Consider the following 1640-nt stretch of genomic DNA (forward strand, 5'->3'; position numbering starts at 1 on the left):
TGTATGATTTGATATTTCCACAGTATAAGTTATTGTACTTCATGAAAATATTACCAAGATTTTTTGTTATGGATTCCTCTAGGTACTATTTTCAGGTGTATGAACTTTCATCAATATTTCCTCATATAGGAAATTCCTTCCTGTCAATCATGCATGTCTAGATATCCGCTCATGATCAGATCGACTCGACAAAATCAAAACAATAGCAGACATGTTATAAACAAAATCACGTTATACAAAACAATTGGAATTTTGGCGAAAGACTTTGGTATATATAATATCGGGAAAGTTATTTTGAATAATACTTCAGCTGACTCATCGCAAAATCAACATGAAGGTGTTCTCTTGTTTTGTTATTTTGGTGTCGCTATTATGTCTAGCTTCTACTTGTGTAAGTTCCGATAGAACTATTTGAATTTCAATTGAAATGCAACTCTGCATATTCGAATTTCGACAAATATTTGATTTGAGTTATTGTTTAGTTCATATACAAATTTTCCTTAACAAGTGATGCGAAGAAATTGGTCTTAACTATTCTTATCAAATTTTTTGTTCATTTACTTCAGTTTTGAATACAAAATATGTAGGTTAGATACAGATCTAGGATCTTAGAACATTTTTGGAACATAAGTTTCTCTGAGATTAATCACAATGTTGCCAAATTCAATAAGAATTCCCAAATCTCTCAAAAATACGAAAACATTTCAACATTCTTTTTTGTTTTCAGTGCCTAAAATCCAAATATTGGGATATCAAAACAAGTAAAATGGACGAGATGCTGGAGAAGATGGAATACATGATGGAGAAAAAGTTGGAGATGAAGTGCAAACTAGATGCGTACAAGAATATGAAACAAGCTATGAGTTTTGCAGGCAAGCTGCCTTGTAACTGTGAATACGTTTTTGGACATCCTATAGAACAGTGCAAACCAAAATCTTGCAATGCAGCACCTTGTGTCATGCATCCCCCACAATTTGGAGGTTTTTACTTTTGATGTGTTATAATTTGTTGTTATTTATTTATTTTTTATTACATATGATGAAAAATAAAGATTTCAATAAGTGTATTTTTTATGTACCTACATACAGGGTGATTCACCGGGATGGCCTATTAGACGTTTATGGAAAACTAATCATAATTTTGAGCTGAAAATTTGCATATTGGGGTTTGAGACAATGATCTTTCTCCCTAAAATATTTTCAGATCTCTACAACTTCCGGTTATACCGGAAACAGACTACTACTTCCTTATTTCAAATGGCACACCCAGTATATTATTGCATCATTAGATAGCTTTTTTGACGACAATTTCGGCAATAAGCCATACCTTGAGTATAAACTCAACGATTCATGAGTTAATGGGATTCTTATGAGAAAAGGTGGCGATGAAGACTCACATTTTTTGGATATTTCGGTAGAAAAAGCTTTTATCGAAAAAAATTTGTTTTTTTTTCGATTCTGCAAAAAAGCTGTACTATTCGCGGTTTAGACCAAAAATGTTCAGGGTGTTTATAAGAAGATAATGAACTTGGTCTACTCAAATTCATCAAAACTCACGATTTTCAAATTAGAACCAATATTTTTTATTACTTCAGTCGATTCTACGTACAAAAATAGTGGGGGTTACTTAAGCAAATCCTA

At 32.1% G+C, this 1640-nt stretch overlaps 1 protein-coding gene across 1 annotated transcript; it reads left to right on the top strand.

Moving 5' to 3' along the window:
• The first annotated feature begins 274 nt into the window (after positions 1 to 274).
• LOC123680995 lies at positions 275 to 1066 on the top strand. Its single transcript, XM_045619148.1, has 2 exons — positions 275 to 391; positions 728 to 1066. Exons 1-2 carry the CDS (start codon positions 332 to 334, stop codon positions 992 to 994), a joined length of 327 nt encoding a protein of 108 aa, XP_045475104.1. The 5' UTR covers positions 275 to 331; the 3' UTR covers positions 995 to 1066.
• The last annotated feature ends 574 nt before the right edge of the window (positions 1067 to 1640 follow it).

This window comes from Harmonia axyridis, chromosome 5 (genome assembly GCF_914767665.1).
Source record: "Harmonia axyridis chromosome 5, icHarAxyr1.1, whole genome shotgun sequence".
Classification (NCBI taxonomy): Eukaryota; Metazoa; Arthropoda; class Insecta; order Coleoptera; family Coccinellidae; genus Harmonia; species Harmonia axyridis.